At 42.3% G+C, this 23,165-nt stretch overlaps 1 protein-coding gene across 1 annotated transcript in view; it reads left to right on the top strand.

Moving 5' to 3' along the window:
• The window catches only part of PTPRT (protein tyrosine phosphatase receptor type T), a gene marked incomplete at its 5' end in the record, with an annotated part of 444,059 nt that overhangs the window by 340,451 nt on the left and 80,443 nt on the right, over positions 1–23,165 (top strand). Inside the window, 2 exons of the mRNA XM_082773668.1 lie at positions 11,370–11,643; positions 20,362–20,398. Coding sequence (XP_082629794.1) covers positions 11,370–11,643; positions 20,362–20,398 — 311 coding nt within the window. The remainder of the gene's footprint in view (positions 1–11,369; positions 11,644–20,361; positions 20,399–23,165) is intronic.

The following is a 23,165-nucleotide window of genomic DNA, read 5'->3' as shown; positions in this document are numbered from 1 at the left end:
GTCCACGTAAACTGTCAGATTAAATTCCAGCAATCAAAAGGTTAATGAAGTCTGAACTTTAAGATGAGAATCACAAATTGATGGCCATTTTCTCACATCAAGCTGTCAACCAGCAAGACAAGGAGGGAACAGGAGAAAATACCGATAGTTGCCGGTTTCTTTTTTGAAGACGTTTCTCTATGTGTTTCATAGCTCCCGAAGCCCCTCCTGTGTTATCCCAGAATAAAATAACAATAGCACACTGCATTAAACAGTTTAAAAATTGAAATCTGAATTTCTTGCGACACCACCAGGCCTTCTTTTGCCTACGACAGCCCTTGGGTCAGACCTTTAGATGGGGTGAGCTGAGCCTGACCACAGCTACCCAGGGTGGGAGCTGCCCGCAGGAAGAAGGGTGCTTCTCTTCACGGACCATCAAGGAAGATGCATCTAATTGAAGCGGCTCCTTTAGGTATTTAAAATTAGATGGGATGAGTCTGGGCACTAGTCCCTGGCAAGCGTCCATCCCTCAGAAGCAGAGCACAAGCTTTATCCAGCCTGTCCCTCCACCAGGAGCAGGGATGAGGAGTTCAGAGGGCAAGCAGCCTCCTTTCTGTTGCGTGTGGCAAGCAGTGTTTGCACTAGCAGGTGCCCCTCAATGTGTCTACAATAACACAAAAATGCAATAAAAGGGAAGATGAGTAAGCTCTGCTTTGCTGTTGCAGACTAAGGCGTTTCAGGATTTAATTATACTACAGGTATATAAATTCCGGAAACATGTTAATGCTCCCGTGATTAAAATTATAGAGGGCCTAATTGAAAAAGCATAAACCGAATTGAAGAATTCCTAATTATAGTTTGCTTTGAGGTGTTAATTTCCTACATAATGAATGCATAATTTCTTGGAACTAGAAAAGGGGGCTGCTGCACCAGTGCGTGGGCTGCAGATGGAATGAAGGGATTATCATAAATGCAGCCAGACAATTCAGAAGAGCAAACCTCTGCAGCCATGATGCTGTTCTGCCTCTCTGTAATTTCAGTTCCCCTTGCACAGCGCTTTTCCAAAGCAAAAGGCAGAGCTAGGAGATGGTGCGAGATTTGCTTACTGTGCAGAAGGAAGGGGAAATAGGACTGGTTTAATTAAAAGTAGTCACGGCGCAGACGAAGAAGGTGAAGGGAGAGGAGGAGAGCAGTATTTCTGCTGGAAAGGTCAAGCAGCAAAACAGACGAGAAAGCGATGCTGACTTCCCTCGGTACCCACCTTGGCAGATTCCAAAGTAATTGCAGGAGCTGATGTTGATGCCAGTTAGGTGTATTTTTTTTTTTCCTCCCAAAGGGTGCACCCTGTATTTCATGTTTTCTGTTGCATCAAAAATATGCTTAGCTTTGAAGGGATTTGGTGAAACGTGTCTTTATCAGATACAACCTCCTGTTGTTTAAATTTGCCCCGTTCCTACTCTGATGGGAATTCACAAAGGTGTCTACAAATGACAACAGGCCAGCTGCGAGCTGCTGCAGAGAAGCCCTTACCCTCAGCCCTTCCATTTCCCCCTTTTTCCATTCTCAATTTACTTGTGATCAGGGCAGATGAAGCGAAGGTGCCACTTATGACCTCCCCAAGTGGCAGAAGCATGATCATTTTGCACTTTCCGAAAAGCACAAAGTGTCCAGAATAGGCAGAAAGAATTTGGCTGGTATTCCTACAGCTTTCAGATGCTGGAAATGTGTGTTATTGCTTCCCAGGAGACCTCATCTTTTCTATTGTATGTTGATGATCTGACTGCCAGTAGGCTGTTAGCTGACCGCGTTGGCCTTACCTAGTAATGAAGCTTCTCCTGAGGTTAGAAGCAGAGAGAGTTCTCCTTGTTTGTGTTTTTCTTAGCCTTTTAGGCCAATAAACAAATAAATAAATGCTATTGTTCTGTTAAAAAAAAAAAAAGTATTTTGGATTCTTATGTATCAGTTTTCCCTATGTAGTCAAGTAACTGTGGCTCTGTAAAAAACTTCAAAACGCACCCTGGATTGTTTCTGTGTGGAAATTGGCCTAATTTCATGGAAGCCATTGGAAATGGCCCAGTCTCATTCTGACTGAGAACATGTGCAAATATAACCCATCCCTTGTCCAAGCCAGCACCTTTCTGAAGGACATGGCAGAACGCGCCGGGTAGTCCCGGGAAGGGACGGCCACCTCCGAGCCTTATCCCACAGGCTGCTCAAGAACTGCCTTGGCTCTTCTTGTCCTTGCAGCTATCTTCTTGTCTCAGAACAGAGCGATCACTGAGGATGGTAAGACCTCAGTCAGCGATGCCTGTTTAATGCTAAGCGACATTAACACAAAAGGGTTGTGTGTGTTTTTTTTTCTCCAGATCAAACAGATGGCAGGTGGTTCAGGAGGGAAAAAACACCTCCAAAGCCACTCACATTAGCTCCTGTTGCAGCGAAAGCCATATCTGTCTGCACTCATTATCTTTAATCTGCCAGCACAAAATAACATTGAACTGGAGAGATAGGGACTGGGCCTGCTCCACGGGGGAACAGCAGCTATTATGTCTAATCTGTGTTGCAAGCCAGGTCAGGTTTATGGAGATGGTGGAGATAATGGAACACAGAGCTTTGAAATGCCCTCTGGTTCTTTATTATTTTTTACTTTTTTATTACTATGATTTCCAGGAAGGTTAAACTGAGAGAATTTAAGGCATTTAAAAGAGTGATGCATATATAATTCAGGTAAATAGATGCAGCTGCAGTGTTCTGGTGGTCTGGGGATGGAAAGAAGGCAATATTGTGAGTATGGTTAGCATCTTTATGAGACCAAATGTTATAGCTGGAAAAAATGAGCTTTTAAGCACGCAAATCCTTCTTTTAGTCTGTAAATACTGACTCTCAATACAGTTGTCTTCTTGACAAGCGTTTACGTTTTGTGCGTGCTACCACATTTGTTTGCCATGCACAGGTACTGCTGTGATTATTAGACCTGCTCACAACTGCAGGGAAATATTTCTGGTTTTAGATTTCTTTAGATATTTGTCCTTCCTCAAAAGGATTTTAGTCACTGTTAGAAGTAATGGTGAGTAGAACATTATGAGGTTGAAATCACTAATTTTAATGTGTGTACACACATATGTATATGTATCTATATATATATATATATGTAGATATATACAGACACACAACAGAGCTGTTTATGTAGAGCATCATTGTATGTGCTTAGGTTTTGGAAGATCGATGAGGCGTTGCCCCTTTTGTGGGGTACACTTTTAAGAGAGAGGCTGTCTCCAGGTCACCTCTCTTCCCTAGCACTGTTGCTGCTCCATCTCTGCAGGTCGCATCTCCGGGGATGCACAGAAGTAGCATGTCTTTGATTTTGCCTTTCTTTTGAAGACTGTTTAGGATTAGCGTGAGTTCAGGCTGGAAACTCCAAACTGCATAAGAAAGGACATGCTGTCTGGTGGGTGGAAGATTGGACAGGGATATGGGGATTTGTTTACGTGCCCCTGATGCTGTGTGACACTGGGCAGGACGCTCGGTGCACTTACTCCCACAGGTAGCTGTCACATCGCATATTCTGTTTGGGGACAACATGGGAGCATGGCTCTTCTCTTTACACAGAGCATGCAGAGATAGGCTCAGACTTTAAACTTTCTTACTTTTTTCTAGCGTCCATTTCAGTCACCATAGAAATTTAACTAAGCTTGGAGTGATAGAATACCATAGTGTTAGCCAAGTGTGAAATCACCACCCTGTGTTTCATGAATTTCAGGGTAAAACATGCCTTAGAAGGCTAGTAAATCTAGACTGCTGAGCTGAATATGAGAGTGAATAAGAGACTCTTATCAGACTTCTTGATTAAATGGATTGCATTACTACTGGCTCTATCTCAGCCTCTTCCCCCCCCCTCCCCCCCATAGCAATGTCAGTAATTACCTTTTTTTTTTTTTTTTTTAATGTGGCTGAATTCTGATGTTTTCCTGGTGTTCTTCAACTTCAGAGAATATAGTAGAAGAGTTGTTTAATTTAAATGAGTGTTAAAAGAGCACGCAAAAATAACTTCAAAATGAAGGATCTCGTGTAATAACTGCAATATGAGAGACTATTTCCTCAAGTAGCATCACTATTATGAGCTTTATTTTTGTGAATGCCTTCTTGCAGATGCCAAGAAGCTGATTTCTTTTAATGATTATATTGATGGCAGTGCAGCCCAATATTCATAATGGACTAGTTTTGGAATCTTTGAAATAGCCAAGTATATTGCAGGAGATGACATTGCAGGAAATCTTTATTTCATATTTTTTGCATAAAAATGTTTATTGAAAGCTAATCTTAACTTCAGCATATTGTGTTCCGCGTGGAGCTGTTTCAAAGCCGTTTGGAAATTGTAGCAATCTTTAATTGATTTTAATGGGTTAGAATCAGCCCCTAAATAGAGAGAAAATTGGAGAACAGTGTATTGGGTCCCTGTATGTACATCCTAGATGGCTATGAAACCCAGTTCATTATGTTTTGTAGATTAGTTTCAGAGCTTCTGATTAAAGGTGCACAGAAGATATTAAGGGTGAAATTTTGGAACGTATGAAGCAGGTAACTCGATTCCCAGGCGTATATTGGCACTTGTTTGAACCTAGAAACTGTCTGCAGAGTCAATTCTAATTCCTGAGCATTTGATTACAAGGCTGTGGGAGAAGGCTGCTGAGGAGATGTTCACCCTTATACCCAAAGGAACGTGGAGCTGTAGGTGCGGAGTATGTTCAGAGCAGTGGGACTCAGCAGCTGGCTTTATGACTGTTACACATCCAGTTCTTGTAAATTTTATTAGAAAATCACTTATGTTCTATAAGTCTTTTTTAGACTTTGTGGTTTTTGGTTGAATTTATTATACAATCCCTTCTGCGCAAGTTCATGGGAAGGCTGGGGGCATACTTTAAGAAGGGTCTCATTTACTATTTAATTTAACTTTTTTTAGAGTGAGCTCTATGGAGAACGGATAGATTTTTATATGATATTTCTATTTTCCATCCCTATTATATTTCATCACATTTCCCATTAGGAGAAAACGTATGCCTGGATACTGAAGTGTTTCTGGCTCACAGAATCACTCCGTTTCCCCAGAACCTTTGTTTTCCGTGTGTGACTGCTATGAGTTCTCCTTTTTGTGGGTGGTGCAATCTTGCTTCTTGCTGCCTGTGTGGCAGAATTCAGGTTTTGAACAGATACCTCTAAGAAACTGAAAATAAAGACGTTGATGCTACCTTTCCATTTCAGTTTGCATCACTGAAATCAACTTGGCCATAAAGTAAGCATATGCACATACAATAGTTAACCAAAGTGCTAAATGGAGGCTCAGGCACCACATCAACCCTCTCATCCCAGTATTATCCTGGGAGATGGCTCCTTGCTGACAGAATAAAGGCACTGAACTTAAATTGGTTCAACCAAATTTACTAGAGCATTAAGTTAAATGATAAGGAAAGAAGCTAACATGAGTACCTGTAGCATGGGTGCTTTGCCATAACTGTCAATCTAAAAATGAAAGTTTGGCTTTTTGGGATCAGGACTGCCATGTTTAAATGTCATGCAAGGAAGTCGGTCCAAGGGGGGATTTCAGGGAGTGTCTCCAGCGAGGCCTCGTGTCTGGTCAGCCCGGCGTTATCTCTGCCTCCTGTGGGTTGGGAGGCCTCCACAGTGGGAAATCAGCCCATAGTGTCTGGGGTTTCTGTATGATATGCACCGAGGGTGTGAACCAGTATGCTGAGAATACTCCCGTGGTCTTAAGAGTATGAATCTTAAAAAAACTTCCATCGTGAATTGGAGGAAAGAAGCTGGATTGGCTGTTGGCCCTTCTAATTATCACGCCTTTGCCCCTGTTTGTATGCACTCTTTATGCTCATCTCTGTGCAGTGTTAAGTCTCACAGATTGGTCAGACAGTATTTGGGGTTGATTTTCATGTGTTTGGGTAACCTTTTCAGAAGTGCTGCGTGTGCTAATTCCATAGAAGAGGTGCCACAAGGGAAATGCAATGTATAGCTCCACGTGGGCTGCTGTGTGCCTTCAGTCTGAGCTGGCACAGCTATTAGGATGGAAAAGACTTGCCCCATTCATTTGCCCTTTTATGTCCTTCATCTTTGAATTAACATAACTATTAATAAGGAAACCACTACCGTTTGGTGCTGTCTTATTTCCTGTAGCCTGTCAGACAGTTATCCTGAAAATACTGCATTCATTTGAACTAAAAATGAGAAGTCCCTGCTCTCTGTGGGGCGAACTACAATGCTTGCTCACAATCATCTGCGAAAAATGCATTGCAAAATCAGGCTGTACTAATTGCCACTTGTTTTTGTTCCCCAGGAGAAAATACTGTTGGAAATAATATACAGCTGGTAATGTGTTTGTGTGTTAAATATTAAAATTAAATGAAAAAAATATTAATCTTTTAAATTTAAGAAAATTCAATACAAAAATGGGTCCACATGAAGTGCTTAACTGCTGAAGCATTGTTTCTTTAAAGCGTTAATAAGTCAGGTGAAGAGGTCACTGTAATATTAGGAAGAAATGGTATTAATTATCATTAATTAACTAACATGCTAGGATACCGAAGAGCGCAGACCAGATGCCAAATACTTTATGGAAAGCTCTGATACAGCTTTTCCTCCCGCATTCATGTGCATCATACATCCAAAACTTGAGTCTGGTTTAAATCCACGGTTAGATTTCTGGACAATTGCTTCCTCAGACCATCCTCAAATTGTGCTGCAAGCAGCACAAAAAGAAAAGGGCAGGGGAAAGTGAAGTCTAACAGAGCTCAGAGATCTCTCAGTAGCACAGAGACGGGGCTGTGATTTGGAATGTTGATTATCCACACTTGTGCTTCTACACTGAATAGAGAACTCAAAATTTAAGAGATTACCTCGTAGATGATGATAAGAGCACATTTTCTTCCTCTGCAGACAACATTTGTGCTGTGGCGACCATTATGGCTGGTGCTTTTATCAGTGATTTAGAATGGAGCTGTCAAAAATTTTAAAAAGCTTCTATTAAAGTAATGTGGTTTTATCTATATAAAACCTGTGAGATTTATCAGGGAAGTCAGTTTTGGCCTCCTTTTCTAATAAGTGTGTGCAGCTGCACAACAGGGCAGTGAGCTCTCCAGCCTTTCAGGAAGTCAGGCATTCGATTAGCGGCCCGGATTTGAGAATCCCTAGAGAGTTTTCTCTCGAGAGCAAAGCTATGGATATCTGGAAACCATTCTTTTCTTGCCATTTATGAGGATAACAGTGTTGCTTGTTTGCAGTGAGGTGGTTTGGAGTAGCTTAGCGCTAGGAAGGCAAGACCCCTGCTTCTGTTCCCCTGCAGCATGCAGATGTGTGCCTTTGATTGCAGTGTTTGCAAATGCGCCTGAATATTAAAAATTAAAATGAAATAGTAAGTTTAACGGTGCCTGCTTCCAGTTTATTGGTACTGAAGTTGTTATGTGGTATTGCTAGTTTTAATGCTCTGCTTTTGTTGTCTCTTTTAATATAATTTCAATGTATGACAGTGAAACTTTCTTTTATCCAGCTGGGCATTTTCAACTGATGTATTGATTCCTGCTATGAAAGCAGTGTTAGCTGATTCTGGCTGGAAGCAGTAGCTTTGAAGCTTGAGAGGAGGAAAGCCCCAGGAGATCTATGTTACTGCCTACCTGGTAGCCAGAATAAGAGCTAATAGAATAGTTTGGATATCTCCGCAGTATTTCCATTGCCCCCTTTTTGCCTTCCATCTAGCACTCCTTTTCAGAAAAGTACTCCTCTTTCCTTGCTTGTAATCACAATGCTGTGTATTGCAAAAATTGTCGGTCGTAACAAGCTGCAAATGGTTGACCCTGCTCGGCATCGAAACAGAAATGGGTCTGCAGCTGAAGTGCTTTTGCAGACCAAAAGGGCAGATCATACTTATGGAGTTTATTTTGAGTTAGAGCTTGGCTGCAATCTTAGGGGTCACGATCTGTCACGGAAAGTTATCATCTGCTGAGCAAAGTTGAATTACTTTTGCTCTTTTAGGAATTATTGTGGTAATACACATGGTTTGGCCATCGTGCTTGCTACCCAGAATTCCCACAGGAATGTTGTTTGGTTGTAGGATCATTGGCTTTTTGTTCCCATGGAAAGGCAAGCAGGAGGGAACCTTAGTGCTGCTGGTAGCAGGCACGTAACCCCTCGATGTGCCTTACAGCAGCTCACTGTTTAATGCAGAGAAGCTGATACCTGGAAATGTCCTGAAGGCAGTTCAGGAAAATTCTGCTCCTAGGTTAAAAAAAAAAAAAAAAAAAAAGAAAAAAAAAAAAAAAAGACACGAGGAAAAAAACATAACCTGGAAAACAAAAATATGGCAGAAAAGCAAAACAAAAACTGTGCTTGTCTGTTTACTAGCTAGGGTTGAATTGTGAATCCTGCAGTTGTGGAGGGACTGGATCAAAATATCTGGATCAAAAAATGAGATGCAGAGTAACCATTTGGTAAAGAAACAATTTCCCAGAGTATCTTCAGTGCAGAGTAATCTTTGAATCTTTGAGAGTGGCCTCTCTTTTGGCCACTTGACCTTTGGGAGAGCCCAATTGACCACTACAGATAACGGAGAGCCTGAGAAGAGTGAGGCTGAAGGATGATGGTCACTGAGTCAAGCAGGTAGGGCACAGAGGTACGAGTGCTGTATCAGGTGGTGTGACCTAGGGCACAGGGGAAAAAAATGCAAAGTAATGCAATCAGTAACTCATTCTGTTTCACCAGAGAGTAGTTTTTTAGACAGAGGGAATAATGACAGCAATGCTGGCTCAAATACTTGTTTCACAGGAAAAGAAGGCAGTATTCGAGCAGGAGATTAATGGTGTTTTAACGTGAACACAAATGGGATATCTATTACATTTCAGTTGAATGCTCATGAACGTGCTGTTATGCTTCCAGAGACATCTGAAAAGATTCCAAAAGAAAAAAAAAAAAAAAACATTAAAAATAAGAAGTAAAATTTCAGGTCATTAAAAGGGTGAGTTGTCCTCATGAAAGGAAGAAATATGCATTAATGGCTAAGTAGGAAAGCTAAAATGTGAACGAATAGAGGCAAAAGAGTATTTGTTATTAGGTTCGGTGTGCATCAAAGCTGTTGCTCATGATAAAAACCGCATGTAATAGTGGAGTAGGTATGGGAACAGTCAAGGGTGAAACCGAGAATGTCTTCAAAGATGAGCAAGTTCTCTGATTATGGAAGGAGTTCATTTGTCTGGCTACTAATGTCCCTGGGAGCTTCCCCTTCTAAAAGAGAGAGGTTTGTGGGCTCACCACGTGCAAGGGGGGTAACAAAGAGAACGAGGCTGTCCTTTGGATACTGCAGGGATGGGGAGGTAGGAAGAGGGGACCCTTGGCCCATGTCTAGGCTCAAAGGAGATTTTATTATGTTTATATGATGATTTATATATGCCTGTGTATTACACAGAAAACTTCTTCTATAACTGGCAAAGACAGACTTTTATGATTGTATACAGCAGAAAACAACCACTTCTTAGGTAAGAAGGCATGTGGCAAATGCCAATAGGAAGGTCTGCCACAATTTTGCATGTTTTTGTCAGGGAAAAAAAAAAAAAAAGCTTCCTTTTGTTTGGCAGCAATGTAGATTACTATTGCCAAAGTGAAGTGTGAGAATATGAATCTGCAGATAGCCTCTTAGTAAAGAGTGTCCAAAACGGCAAACTACAAGTTCCTATTGCTAAGGTTTAGGTTTAAGTTAAACAGGCTTTTTCTTACAGCTCCTACTACACCCTCGATGAGGATACATAGTGTTGCTGAGAAACCTGATTATCATTTTAGAAATCAACAAATAAACACCAGAGAAGGTTTAAAATATTTTATTAAGACTTCCTATAACAGCAGGATTGAGGAAAGTCTTCCAAAGCACTGACAGGGCATCAGTAAAGACTGCAGTCTGTACGGCTGGTGGGTGCTCCTGCTGCATTAGCGAACATTAATAGCATCCTAAGCAGCCTACACGAGGACAGTTTAAATTGTAAGCGATTCATAAATTGGTGATATTTGTAAAGATTATTTGCTTTCGTGTCTAGCAGTGGGAGCCTGCTTTGCTGCGAGCTTGCCAAATGATTCGCTGACCTCCTCATTGTGAGCAGTGAGCGTGCCAGATACACACAGTCCTGAAATAATAGTGGGTTCGAAACCACGAACAAGGTTTTGTTTCCCTCCTGCTTGCTGAAGGTGCCAGAACTTTGCTTCCCACAGAAGCACTGGTGAGCCATTACTATGCTAGGAATTTTTCACACCAATCTTCCCGCAACAATGAGCCTGTTAAAGCAGGGACAGGGATCCGCTGCTGGCTGTTTCCAATCTTTTAATCGATCTCCCCTGTCCAGCTAAACAAAGGACCAGTCTGACATAGACAGGTGAGGGCTGTGTATGTGAATACCCTGACAAAAAGTAAAATGACTGCGGCGCTATCTTTCTTTGTCAAAGGGCTGAGAGGTGTTAAGCAGACAGTAAACCTGCCTCAGCTGTAGCAGCACTGAAGTAAAGGGCTTTGTTAACTGTCTGCGGAAAAAGCAGAGTGCATTTGAATGCAACCTCCTTGAGCCTGCAGGAGTAAGCTAGAAATGACAAGATTGCTATTACGTATCATACAGACCAAAGGCTTAGCAGAAATCGAAAAGTATTAACATTTCATAGAGCTGGAAAGAATATCAAGAGCTGCTGTTGTTTCCTGAAACAAAAGTGAATTGGAAGAGAGATGAAGCCACCTGCTCATATAAGCTGCTATATAAACCAGCCTTTTAGTGATGTAGGAGGAGACTTGCACACCAGGAATTACTGTTAGAGAACTTCTTATTCCAGGCTATATCTCAAAAAGAGATGTGAGGCAGAGCCAGAAATAGGAGTCTTAGAAGTTATGGGACACTTTTTTGTTTGTCTGAAATGGTTCTTGCACACTGAAATTGTTTCAAAAGGGAGCTGACAACCTGTGGACATTGCCACTTGTGGATGCCCCCCTCCAATGCAGTCACCATTGGGCCAAGCCAACAATTCACATTTCAACCTGGTAGCTGGAAAGGAGACAATCTGCTTTCTAATATTCAGCACATTAAAAGTTTGCTGTTGACTGGATGTTGTGGTAGTTACTCCTTTTCCCAGAGTGTGACGTGATTGAAGTCTTTTCTGACTTTCACTAAATCAACAGAGCAAGTGAACCAGCACCATGCCCACATAACAGCAGCTGCCCCTGTTACGGGGTGCCAAGAGCTGTTTGCTGTCATGCCCTAGCTGAGTTTTTGTTGCTTTCCCATTTGCTTTTGTTGTTGGAAACCTTGATACCTACGGCTCACAGGGCTCTAATCTCACCTTCCTCTCTCCCCCTGCTCTCTTAGTGTCTACCAGCTTGTTGTCAAGGAGGAGAAGCTGCAGAAAGCCCGGAGAGCTGCGGACATCATTGAATGCTTCTCTGTCCCCGTCAGCTACAAGAACGCTTCCAGTCTGGACTCCCCGCACTACTTTGCAGCCGAGCTGAAGCCCATCAACCTGCCCGTCACGCAGCCATTCACGGTGGGCGACAACAAGACCTACAATGGCTACTGGAACGCCCCGCTTTCTCCCCTGAAGAGCTACAGCATATACTTCCAGGCTCTAAGCAAGGCAAATGGAGTAAGTGCAGAAAAAAATGAATCTGGATCTGTACAAATGGTTACCTCTACCCTCCCCACCTTTCTCCTTCCCTCTCCATCAGATGCCAGTTTAAATCCTCATTACCACCCTTTTGCAGGAATTTGATGAAAATTAAATGTGCTTCATTCATTCATGTGCCGTCCTTCATTCAAGCCTCTCTGTGATGCCTGGATGCAATGAGAAACCTGTAGGGGAGCCAGGCGATGAAAAGTGCACCTGGTTTATGAAGTGAATTGTTTAGATTTTTTTTTTTTTCCTTGCAATTGCATTAATGTTAGAGTAGGGGCTATTGTCCTTATGAAAAAACATAACTGCTCCATCCTGGCAATCATCAACTCACCGTGCTTGTGATTTTTCAAGAAAAATCCAAGAACTACCCAAATGAGAAACAAGAACTACCCAAAAGCTATGAAGTTGGATTACCTTGTAGCTTGTGTTTGGTTGCAGTTATGGTTGAGATTTTCAGCTTGAGTGAAATGTAAGTCGCACTGCAGAGGGAACTATGGACATGTCTTTCTTAGTCCCTTGGGATATCCTTGACTATATTTTTACATATACTTATTCTGTGATATGAAATTTAAAATGGAGACTTTATAGGATCACAGAATGGTTTGGGTTGGAAGGGACCTTAAAGCCCATCCAGCGCTGCCCCCAGCCCCATCCAGCCTGACCTTGGAAACAGTCTGCTCTGTTCTCAGATTCAAATGCCACACACATCATGCCCAACAAGTACAGTCATAGGAAAACTGAAGGGCTCTTTTCCCACTTAAATTCTTTTATTCCAGCCTAAAGTAGTTTGTGACCTTCTCTTTTAACTCCCCTGCTGCAGGTCTGTTCTGCTAACGGTGTACAGGCCAGATCCAGTCCAGTCATTCTCCTTCCTCCCCTTTGACTCCCCTAATCGGTTTTTGTTATCACATACATGCTACAAATTGACACTCCAGCCTTCTGAAGAGGCAGCATTAACCTGTCGTCAGGACGTTGGGCTGCCGACTGCGTCATTAGCACATTTGCCAGTGTGTTCATGAATCCAGTTTTTACCTGGGTAAATTCTCTAAGACATCACCTCTGAAAGAACAAAATTAGAGAAGTCAGTCAAAGGTGAATGGTGTAGGCTTTGATCTCGACTTGGGATAGTGTCTTTTATGCCCAAAAGACAGCCACACATCACAGAGAACTGTGTGCTGTTTAGCAGGCTAGCAATGCCAATGAGTGCTCACAACATATCTTGCTGTTTTACTGCCTCCATTTATCACTATTCTCCTGCAGAGTTTCTGCTGTGTGGCTGACAAGCACAAATCTCTTCAATACTGTGCTGTTTTTCACCTTGGTTTCCCTTCTAGTTGGTACGGTTTCCATTCAGCACTACTCAATTAATTCAATTTTGGATTTGCCTTTATAAAAGAAATTGTGAAATATATGTACATGTCTCTCTGTGTCTAGTTAGTTCCCCCTTATGTGATAGTTAATTGCTAGTGAATGGATCCCCAGGGAAGGAAAAAAACCCTTTATTTGCTCAAGTACAATATAATATGCCATAACTGGGTAATATGAATGGAAATGTAGGCTTCCCTTGGCATTCTGGATTAAGGCAGCAATAATGTGCAGCTCCTGCTTTTTCTGGAGCTCTGTAGCTGACAGGTTGCACCACACTGTATGTACAAGGTCATAAGGACTCAGAAAAGTGTGGCTTCCTTGGGCTGTTCAGATAGGAACATAAGGCTGTAAAGGACCTTTTAGGCTTAAGTAATTAAGTCTATGCAGCAATTAATAGCTTGTGAGGGTATGGATAAGAAGTACAGCAAACCCATACACAGTTGAGCAAGCAATTGTGTTACATACAAAGTTGAGCAAGACAAACCCATACACAGCTGAGCAAGCAATTGTCTCTTGTGTTACTAATTCATATTAGTGCAGTATATGGGTACGTGTCCTCGAAGTGCAGAGGTACTGGGAAAAATAGAGATGAATTGTCCCAGAGTGCAGTCTGGGTCTGCAGATGAGTGGAACCTCATTTCTCCTGGCAGAATCCATAAGGCCCACATTTCAAACACTTGGGCCTGATTTGCATACAGGGTTTTGCAGCCAGAAATAATAAGTTTGCTTTCATTCCCAGAGCTGTTTACAAGTATATGATGTATTTAAGAGTTTCTGGGTGTTCAATTAGCTCAACAACCTGAGCTATTTTGACTGTAGTCTTCATCAAGCCATCAAGCCTACCAAAATCTGTGGCTTCAATAAGGCTTTTTTTTTTTTTTTTTTCTTTTTTGCACATCTGCAAAATATCTGAGATAGTGACAATTTAGCACAATTAAAATACAGCCTTATGTTCCCTTGCACATGAAAAACTTAATAGAACATTGCCACTCGATTTTTAATTAGGTCGTTGTATAGTTTCATTAATCACTGACAGTCCTGGAATGAAGAAACTTCTTTCCCCACCTGGAACTTGCAATGAGAAGTCTTCGTGCAGTGAACTGTAACGTCTTCCTTTGGAAATGTAGGGTTCCAGGGGGAGCTTAATGTGAGGAAACATTCTGTGTTTGGTCAAAAAGCTTGATTAGGAGGAGGTAGTGGTGTTACGGGAATTCTGCATTGTTTCATCTCCTCCATACGTGGAGGGCTGTGCTCATTTGGTGTTCTTGTCTGCTCTGTAGCCATTAGCCATGATTGTTGCATTGAAAGGAACATAATTAACAGCTGGATGCAAAACAAGTGTAGCAAATTGCTGCAAAATCAGATCACGAGCTTTCCTGCCTTCTCTTGTGTGGTGTTTACTTGTTTTTTGAGAGCCTGAATAAGATAGCTGTAACTTGCTGAATTCTGTGGACAGTTGCATGAAACGTGGTCAGCGTGGTGTTGCTTCCAGACAAGGGTCTGAATAGAGCATGTGTGGACCAAAGTAGTTTTCTGCTTTGTTGTACAAAACTCTTCCAAATCCTGTGAATTTCCCTCCTGGGCTGTTGAAAGACAGATGCTGAACTGAAAAATGTCAGAGTTTAAGAGGGGGACGAAAAAAAAAAAGAGAAAAAGTAAACAGAAACTCCGGGCTTTGCAGCAGGGTGGGTGAGAAGCACGAATAGTTCCTGGTTATTTGTTAGGAGCAGTTAGTACATGAGGGGACACAGAAGGAGCAGACAACTGGCCTTGCTGTCCTCTGGCAGGACCTGCACACACGCCGTCCCCTCCATCCAGGTAGTTAAGGGACGTTTGCTGTTTGAGTGCCACCTGCTACGGATGGCTGGCTGACAGAGCGTGAAGCTGGCCGTGCCTGTAAAACCGCCCCATACTCAGCCCCTTTAAAGCACCAGCCCTTGCAGTGTTTGTCCTCTGAAAGGTGAGGCTTGGGTGGCAACACCCTGACACCCCTTATCTACTCTTGTCCGGATACAGGCTTAATAGTCAAAGCTGAATGTTGCCCGTGTTTCTTATCTGAGCTGTTGTGGGTGGCCGTTTCTGGTTAGTGATCCAGCAAACACACTCAGGTGGGGAGGATTTTTCGCTGCTCTGAAGCCTGCCTGAATTTTTGAGCAGCTCAGAAAATGGAGCTTCCTAGAAATCCTTTCCCTAGTTGCTGCATTTTACCTCATTGAGTTAAAATGAAATCCGTAATGGCACAGTTGCAATCAATAACCTTTGGCCATTTTTCCTCGAAATGGGAGATGCGGCAGGAGCCTTTGTAACGCAGCTGGAGATGATGTGGAGGATGATGCCAGCTGCTCCTGCAGCCTGGTGGTCCAACAGGTGAATGATGTTTTCAGGCCAGAATTGTGAAAAGTAGCTCCACAGGAATCAATGAGAATATTATTTTTGAAGGAATGATAGACTCTACAGAGTTTCTCATTGATTTTTTTCCTCTCTAATGACTTGTACTACATGCACAATCGGGCAGTTCATTATTGCCAGGGGACTTCAGGCTGGATTTCTGGATGCTGACAGGTCTGCTCACAGCATACAGCATACTTCTTGTGGATGATTTTGGAGGTATGGGTAGAGCTGCCAGCAGGGAGGTGACATTGATCCCTGTGGAGATGGCCCACAAAAAGCCAGTGAGGTACTGCAGTTCAGCACGAGCCCTACTCTGAAAACCAGTGTGGTACCAAGGCTGCCTACATTACTTTTGCCAGCAGTCGACCGGCTCTGAGGAGCTCGGAGTTCAGTGGGATTTCAGGTGTACAATTTTGTCCAATGTTGTTTACGGCTCCTTACTGTCATGTTGTGGCTTCTGGGGCAGAAATGAAGCAGCTGTGGATACACATCACTCTTTGTAAGCCCTTGTTTCCACATCCAGCTGGCCATCTTGGGCCATAAGATGTGGGCCTGAGAGTTTTCTTGGTAGTTGTACTAGTTCTGTGAATAAAATCCTGTAATCGCCCTCACGTTTGGGAGACACGGGTAATCAATGATTAACTAAATATGCTTGAAATAACTTTCTGTTGTAAATAATGAAAGTCCAAACCATTTTGTTAAAGCTCGCTTCTCCAAATAACACAGACTAAAAATAGCTGGTAATTGGAAAGGCAATGCTAGACTTAGCTTAGTCTCACGGAGAGCTAGCAGTTTCCTGGAGTTGGCAGTAGAAATTATAGGGGAGATCATAGACCCTGCACAGATATGTACACGTGATTGATTTTAAAGACAGCAAACAGCTGGCCTCGGTGGAATAAAAAAAGAAATGTGTGATGTAGAGTTCTCCCGAATTTGGGAAAAAATTGTTAAGAACAACACCACCAAAATTGATGAGGGTGTTCAGTGGCCAGAAGAGCAGTTCCTGTCTGTGGGGAGCCCACAAGCACACTCAGTGCGGGTCTGGGGCTCGGGGTGCTGAAGCTGAGGCCAAGTGGGAGATCAGTAATTACCTGTGTGTGCACCAGCAGAAGTTCAAGTTACCTGTCTCCAGTGTGAGCTGCCTGATGAAACTAGTGCCCGGGGCAGGGCAGCGCTGAGTGGGACGTCTGGGGACAGCCAGTTCCACCCTGGTGGCGGCAGGTTCTCCCTCAGACAAGAAAGGCACTGCTTAACTAATGCAGGGTCATAATAATAGGAAAGGAGAGGAAAAAAAAAAGTGGCTGTGAAAACAGATGGAGGAAGAAGCTCTGCTTCTTTTATTGTTCATAGTCTGTAAACAGCAAGCTGTCATTTTAAAAGAAAAGAATAAAGTCATTTGGCCTTTTAGGTTGTGAAGATGCAGCTGTCACATAAACATATGTCCTGCTGCCCTCCTAGCCCTTGTCTGCAGAAAATTGTTCCCATCCAAACACTAAAGAGACAGAGGCAGAACTTGTCTTATTATCATCCTGTGCACTTCAGTGAAAGGTGCATTTAGGAACCTAAGTAATTAGTAAATGGCATCAGCTCCCTTTCTTTGAAATGGAAAAACAAAAAACAAGCTGCATTAAAGGAATGAAAATTCAGAGTGATGCTAAAGCAGGCTCGTGGCATGTAGATGTGAGTGTCTGTGTGAGCTGCTGACAAAGACTGCTTACCCGGCTTCTCAGCACCAGTTATGTCTTCTTCAGAGTCTTCAGCTCATCCTAAGAGTAGGTCCAGGTCTGCCCTGCACGAACAAGCCACCAGCGCTTCCAAACACAGTCTTCATCTGCTGTGTGTCCATGGTACATGCACTCAAAAATTTAGGGTTCAGCCTTGAGTACAGGCACATTACAATCATGTTTTGTTCATATTAAAGTAAGTTGCAGATAACCGACCTATATAACTATGTTACCGTAAACATACAGATAGCTGTAATGTGCAGTCAGCTTTCTGGATGTGAAGCAAGTTGGAAAAATGAAGGTCGGATCAAGAGACGTAGGTTGTATCCACGCAGGTGAAAATGAAATTGTTTTCTAATTCCAGGATTTCAGTTAAAATATGCTTGCATTGTTCACTTACTGCTTGAAAATAAAATGTCTGAGATTCCATAACCTGGCAGTGCCGTACAGTCAAAGTAGCAGTGATACTGGGACCTTAATTTGCATTATTCCTGTGACTTAACCCGTAATACAGAAGAGGTGTCTTGTTCCAGATATGTGGGATCTTGGGTCATCATTGGGATGGTTGTAGGCATGAGGTCTTGTAAAACTTCTGTGATATAATAAAATGGGATTTATGTATCCAAATGCTTGAAAGAACATAAGGATACAATCAGGAGACTGAAATTTGGGGAAATTTTTTTATTATCCCTTTATCATTATTTATCGCGTAATGGCTTTAAGCCATCTGGATGAATTATTTATTCCTGTTTTGCTATTGGCTAAACAGAAGCATCTTTACTGTGAAGAGGTAAACACCTTGTCTGAATCAAGAGGAGTTTTTCAGAAAACAGATGTGATTATGGGAAAATGGTTTTTACTGTTTTGAGATAAAAATGTGTTCTGTTTATTGGCAAAAAGAGTTCAGACAGACAAATCACAGAACCAATCAAAGAAAAATACAGTAAACGGAATGTGATCTCATTTTTTGTGAGACACCAAAGAGGTGAGCAGTGGGTTGATCAATGAGGTGGTCAATGGGAATCAAAGGAATAATCAGCCTAATCAGGATTATGGGCTGAGCTCCGTTCTTCAGACTTGGCATCCCTGGTAGCTGGATGCCTGGTGTCTGTGCAGGTTTCTTTTATGTTTTCCTTCTCAGAAGACACAATTTGAAATAAATTTCTGAAGTCCAGATGTCTTGTTCCTCTGGCGATTGATTACCCTTGCTTTTGGCAGTGCCAGATCACTGTCTTCTAATAACTGCGATTGGCTGTGCTAAATACAGCAATTAGTAGATGTAAATGCAAACAGAACACACTGCATCCTGTCTGCTCAAATTACCCTGTGGGAGGGTAATGTGCAGGAATATGCACATGCTCAAATGAGATCAGTTACAGCATCATTGACAAGATTTCATTTTTTGTTTTCTCACCTTTTCTTCTCTCAGCATTGACGAGTTTCTCCAGCTTTTTGTTGCCCTTTGAAGCTAGCAGAACTCAATAGATACACAAGAAAATTGTCCACAACACGATATGTGCAAGTGCCTACCGACTCTTAGACCGCAAAAAAAATGCTATCTTGGTATTTATTTTATTTATTTTATTTTTCATTACTGATTTTCCAGGTCATCTTTACTCGGATTGCAAAGTACATCAGATCTGTCTTCTGATTCCCAGCATTATTTGCTGAGGCTGTGCTCTGAAAATAAAGCTGTGTTTTTCCCGCTTCATATAACATCACTAGTAATAAAGATTTTTGATTTCCAGAATAGCTTGCATTTCAAGCTGGTTATACACGAGGCAGAGATGAACGTGGAGCGAAGTTGTACAGCTGTGTTGATACTGCAGTGTCAACAGCTGCACAGGTTGTGTAGAGGAGCTCTTTTTGAGGGAGAAGAGAGGTCAGTGCACCAAAGAGACGCCTCCAGTTTGCTGGGACAAACAATAACTCGGTGCCTCACTGAGGGCTGTGTGGTTCGGAAAGAACATTTGTGAGGCTGATTTTTGCGAGGAGGGCATGAAAAGAGGTCAGAGAAAATTGGTCTTGTGTTCCCCAGTGTGTGGGTCCTGCACTTTTTCCAGTCCTGTATGCAATGTGAGTGTGGGGAGAGCAGCACACTGGGACTGCCCGTTCCTGCTGGAGCTGAGGAGGGCCTGCTGCAGGGGGAGCAGCATCCCTCTATGCAAGAGCAAATTCAGACTTCACGGTCTTCATCTTACTGCTTGAGGCTGGAACAAGGTGCTCAGCAGTGCGCTTGCACCATGTTGTTCCCAGGGCCCAGGCAGTATCCATATTAATGTAGTATTGTTCCATGCGGTAATTTATGCGGTATTCATTACACCTGAGACATGTACAGGAGCATGTAAAGACATAAAGTGCTAAGAAAACCCAGCAGCAGATTCCTGCCTGACAAAGTCATGTTTTTATCCGAAGTAACACGCTAAGATGGCAATGGTGCATTGGACGGAAGCAATCCGTGCTAGTAAGCGATGCAGGATGGGGAATTTGGGATACCAGAAAGGATTTATTTTCAGTGGAGATGGCCTGAGAAGGCTGCTGAATTTGAGCTTTTAGTTAAGCCAAATAATACAGTGTTGCTGTTCAGATCCAAGCTCCTGTTTACACAGATCTGCGGACTCTGAGGTGGATTGCACAAAAGCGTTGGGTTTTATCCCAGCTCTGCAATGAAAAACTGCAGTGGTCGGGGTTGTGTTTGAATGGCTCATTTGGCAGAACTAGCCATACAACATGCTGTTTTGCTTCACATACATATCAGAGAGCTGAAATATTCAAATGACTGTTTAGGTGTCTGTTTGCCATGTGTTTAAATAAATACCCAATTTGCAGTAATGGTGCATGAAAATTAGATGTACAGATGCATGTGCTTTTGACCCAAAGCTTGTCTGCCTATTACAGACCAGGTCATTTAGCTGGTAAATTCTATTAGTTAATCAGGCAGTTATGCAGGACCCATCACTCACACACTGAGTGTGGAAACACGTGTCACTCTAACTTCCCAACAGCTAGAGAAGCAGCTGCATGCGAGTCCATTAGGATGGAGTATTTTCTGCAACTCAAACTGTTGGTGGTATTTTCAGAGATGAAGTATTATAAAAATGCTTATTTGTTTTCGTACCTTTGTATAAGGAATGTGTGTTTGTAGCAGATGGGCAAATTACACACCTTGATGTTTTCCTTTCTCTATTTTTTTTTTTATTTTCAGGAAACAAAAATCAACTGTGTCCGGCTGGCAACAAAAGGTACGTGGGTCTCTTTTTTTCTGCAAAGCACAATGCCAGCAATATAAAAGCTGCAGTGGTGACACAACTTGATTACAGTTACTATTCATGGTGGAAGCCTATTATTATTATTACTATCGTTATTTATTATTATTATTATTTTATTTTTGAAGGAAGATACTGAAGACCGAATATGTTTCCAGAGCCACTTCACTATATGTGTAAACCCTGTTATTTCTGAAGACAGGGTATCTCTCTCTGTCTCTCTGTGGTTCCTCCATTCCCTTGTTCTATCGACAGCTTTCCTGCCCCGAGGACCATTCTTGCTATTGGCAGAATGTGACTGAAAAAGCTTCCGATTAATTTCGTTTTCTCCGTAACTGCATAAAGTAGATAAGTAAAAGAAGATCTCACGTAAGCCTGACTTTTAATAGGTTTTGAAAATCCTGACCTTGAACACAGCAGGGCACAATTCTTATATCACACCATTTTCATGGTATAATTCAGCGAACTCATAGAGCACATTTCTTATTTTCATTGCATTACGTTCAGAATAGGCCTAGCGTTATCACTAAGCAAAACAGATACAAATGATTTGGCAAAATGTTGTTAAGATGCAATGCTTTGATCCCCAGGCTGCTTCATAAGGTGTAGCTCTTGGGGGACCAATGATGACAATGTCTGGGTTACTTCTTGGAGTTTAGAGATGCTTTTAACAACTCTTCTAAGGACTTCAAAATCACCCCAGGGAACACTTTGCCAGCAAAGGTGTTGGTAAGGCAATTTACTTGTAACACAAACAGAGTAGCTGTAAAAAGACTTCCTCAACACATATCAAGTCTCAAAATGAGTTGTAAGGAAATTATAGGATAATTACCATGGGCCATGCTAGAGGGAGCTCTCCATTTCCCAAACTTGGGAATGTATCTTGTGCTCTCACTTTGTTGTAATGTGGAAGAACCATTACTGCCTGGGGAGTATTTCTGGAGTTTTAAAAATAAATAAAAATGGGCAGGAACTCATGGCCCTTTTCCCTAGGAGGCACCACCCTATTTCACCCTCCAACCTTCATTCTTCTCACTCCTGCCTTGTTGCAATAACAGGAGTCAATTTTAGGTAATTTCCCCTGTTGATTTCTACTTCAGCACCTACTGAGGAGTTGGGAGGGATCAAAGGAGCCCCAGCTAACAGCTGCTGCGTAGCAACAGGGCATTTTCTGTCTTGATGTGGAGCCACTGCCCAGTAGTGCACTCCTGAAGGCAGCACATTGGGGTGCAGGCACTGTGTGGGGTTCCCACCTGCGCAGCTGCAGTCGGTGCTGAGACCTGGTGCTGCAGCCGGGGAGGGCTGTAAGCGGTGTCACCACTGAAAGCTAAGAAGAATGAGCAATTTCTGCCCTCTCTCCCTTTAATTTATGGCTCTGGGGGTCCCTCTATCCTCTTGTTGCTTCCTCTTTAGAAGTTCCTCATAGAATTTTCCTTTAATTCATTTCTCTGGGTTATAGACATTCTGTGTGTCTCAGTCTCCTGTCCATTCCCCCTTGGGTTTTCTGGTCTATGGGTAGTGGCGTGACCATGTGGGGCGTCCTCTTTTGGCTTTCTGGTGGTAGAAAGATAAAGAGCAGGAGTGGGTAAAGTCTGGTAAAAAGAGTCTGCCCAGGGTTTTCCCAGAGCATGCCTGAAGGTCTCTTTGTGAGCTCAGAGAAACTGGATTAATTCATTTTTAGAAACCTTTAACTTCTCCCACTTCAGTGGTTGCTATTTTTGGAGTTGGTGGATGAATGTTGTCACGTTAACAGAAAAGATACTTGCTTTATGATTATTGTTCAAATAAAAAAAAAATAATAAAAAAAAAACAAACTACATAGCTTGATAGCTTAAGAAGTTCCATTTTTAAGCGATCTTTTGATTCTCAGTGTCTGATTTGGGTGCTTCAAACAAGGCTCACATAAGTGTTTGACCCTGAACTGACTTCTGCTAATGGATTTAATTTTCATCAACCTGTTAGGTCACGAAGAAGAGTCAGCAAGCTACCCTTATTCTATTGTTTCTGAAAGATGGCTCCTTTTAAAAAAAGATCTCTTACTAATATTAATTTGATAAGAAAAATAAGAGAGCTGGGTAGAGCCTGATACCTAGAATTTTTTGGTGATCTTATTCTTTAGCGTTTTTCTTGATTGACACGAGTGGGAAAGGACAAAAAAATACAGTAGCTCTAGTGTTTATTACTGTCCCGATGAATGTGGCTTTTGATTTATAGGCACGTCCTGCTTCTTTATATGTGGAGTGTGGAAAATTTCTGTAGAAATCTCCACACTCCCTGTCCTTGCTCTGAGTGTGGCAATTTTGTATTTCTTAATGTCTGACCATTAACAAGGACACTGGAATGTAGCTGTGGCTAATTTTATGCCAGTTTTGGCTTTCCAAACGTACAGTGCTGGCTGCAGCACACAAACAACATAGCACCACAGGCAGATTTATAGCCTTAATAATTTAACAACCCATTAACTGTCCATTGCTGGCAGCTGAACAGTAGCTAAACAATGGTTCTGTGGTTTGTGGATTTTCCATAATTTAAAATTTTTTATGTCATGGGGCTGTATTCCATCCTTGTATCAGCTCTTTATGAACAGAAGGTCTTGGCCACTCAGCATCCAAATCCTGTAGAGGGGTTTGTATCTGCCCCATCTCTACCGGGGTGGTGAAACAGAGGAACTCACAGAGCTATCATTACACTGTGATGTGACCAAAGACTGAGAGTGGGGATGTTCTAGCTGACCTACTCTGTC

Source organism: Aythya marila (genome assembly GCF_965140915.1).
Source record: "Aythya marila genome assembly, chromosome: 16".
NCBI lineage: Eukaryota > Metazoa > Chordata > Aves > Anseriformes > Anatidae > Aythya > Aythya marila.
The sequence above is the reverse complement of the archived record's forward strand: the minus strand, read 5'-3'. Positions and strand labels throughout refer to the sequence as shown.